This window comes from Myotis davidii, unplaced genomic scaffold (genome assembly GCF_000327345.1).
Source record: "Myotis davidii unplaced genomic scaffold, ASM32734v1 scaffold514, whole genome shotgun sequence".
Classification (NCBI taxonomy): domain Eukaryota; kingdom Metazoa; phylum Chordata; class Mammalia; order Chiroptera; family Vespertilionidae; genus Myotis; species Myotis davidii.
The window spans coordinates 1,008,077-1,009,944 of record NW_006286236.1 but is presented as its reverse complement, the minus strand read 5'-3'; the positions used below and the strand labels follow the sequence as shown (position 1 = coordinate 1,009,944).

General features: G+C 63.5%; 1 protein-coding gene across 1 annotated transcript in view; it reads right to left on the bottom strand.

Annotated features, from left to right (window-relative positions):
- Window positions 1–1,668, bottom strand: part of RAC2 (ras-related C3 botulinum toxin substrate 2 (rho family, small GTP binding protein Rac2)) — a 13,261-nt gene extending 11,593 nt beyond the window's left edge. Inside the window, exon 1 of the mRNA XM_006757426.2 lies at window positions 1,505–1,668. Within this exon, the coding sequence (XP_006757489.1) occupies window positions 1,505–1,539 (35 nt within the window). The 5' untranslated portion in view covers window positions 1,540–1,668. The remainder of the gene's footprint in view (window positions 1–1,504) is intronic.
- Between the last annotated feature and the right edge of the window lie 200 nt (window positions 1,669–1,868).

Sequence of the window (1,868 nt, the reverse complement as noted above, 5' to 3'; positions counted from 1 at the left end):
CCCCCCCCCCCCCATCCTGCCTCATCAGCGAGCACAGCAGCTCAGAGCTCAGAGTTTTGGAGTCAGAGAGACCCGGGTTCTCATCCCGCAAGGTCTTGAAAAAATTACTTAATTTCTTTGAGCTTCAGTTCTCCCACCTGGTCAATGGGCCTAATATCAGGGTTGGTGAGGGTGTGACTGAGCCCAGGGCCCGACACATAGAAAGTGCTAAGCAAATAGTGCTGGCCCTTGAGTCAAGCTGTCTTCCCAGGGCCTGCTGGGCTGGGAGGGGACACAGGTGGAAGCCCAAGGGGCAGGCCGGGCTGTCCCCCCTGCCTCCACTGCACTGTTTCGTCACTTCCTGTTCTGAGGAGCTGGCTGCCTGTCCCCCCTCCCCAACCCCTGCCCCCAGGGCCTGCCAGCAAGGTAACTTTGAATGACTGGAACGTTGCCCTGGCTTCCGCCCTGACCTCCTCAGATCAGATACAAAGCAGAAGTGGGCAGGCAGGACGATAACGGCGAGCTGAGCGGTGCCTCAGAATCAGCTGAGGGCAGCCTGATCAGTTGGCCCGCCCCCTCGGCCCATCAGAGCCAGAGTAAGCGGGGGCCCCAGGAACCCAGGCCGGGAAAGATCCGAGTCTCTCGGGGCCTCAGGCTGCCCATCTGTGGAATGGGAGAGTCGGACAAGAAGCCTGCCCAGCTGTTACGTGCTGGGCTGGGCCTATGGAGAACCAGGACGAACCAGTGGCTGGACCCTGAGCACTGTTGCTAGGAGGCATTTGGACCTGTCACCTCACAGCTCAGGAAACTGAGGCCCACCGAGGGCATGACAACCCAGAAGGCACCTCAGCCCAGCCTGTCCCAAACTGAGCCCCGCAATCACATCTCTTCTGCCCCCCTCCTCCCCTGATCGTTTCTCATGTCCCTCCTTCTGCTTCTCACCCACATCCCCCCACATCCTCCCAACGGGGCTGCTGCGGGGGAGGGAGGAGGTGGCGTTTACTGAGCACATACTATGTGCAGGACAGCCCCTCAAAATGCCTGAGGTGAACCCCCCAATTCTGGTGGGAGATCCCAGACGGTCAAGCCGAGGTTCAGAGAGGCCCTGTGACTTACCCAAGGCCACACAGCAGCATTAGCCAGGGACGAGAGCCCAGATCAGCCTGGGAACAAGGGCCAGCTTTCGGCTCCCCACCCTCCACCTGCATCCACTGAGCTGAAGACAGAGGTCCCATGGGAGGCCTGCCCCAGCCCCCGCGGTACAGGCGAGGGGCCCAGGCACCGCCACCCGCAGTCCTATGCCCTCCACCCAGGAGGCTCCCGGGGTGAGGTGGACGGAGAGAGTGAGGTGTCCTCACCCCACCCCAGGGGCTCCCTCTGGCTCCGGGGAGAAGGAGCTGGTCCTCCTGGCTGCCTCCGGGGCTCCCACATGTAAGGGGGCTTCCTGGGGACACCTGTGCAGGAGGGTCTCAGGGTCTCAGGGCTCCCCAATGGGGGCTGGGAGGAAGGTCACCCAGGTACCTACCCATCTCCCACCACCACACATTTGATGGCCTGCATCGCGTCGGGACCTGGGGGCGGCGGTGACGATGGAGCGTCTTCGGCACCAGGGAGTGGAGAGCCTGGTAGGCACCCTGGGCAGCAGCAGCAGCAGCGGCAGCGGGACCGAGGCAGGAGGAAGCGGAAGGGGAACTTGCCTAAGCTGCCCTCCCAGCCGTTTGCAGAAGGCGGAGCGTGCGGTCTGGAGGAACAGCTGGGGGTGGGGGGGCGCTCAGGTGCTGGGCTGGGCCCTGGCCACCCCCGCGGCCATCCCTGCTCTGGGGCACTCGCTGGAGACCTAGGGACCCTCTCAGCTGGGGACTCACTTCCACGGGCAAGGCCAGAGCTGT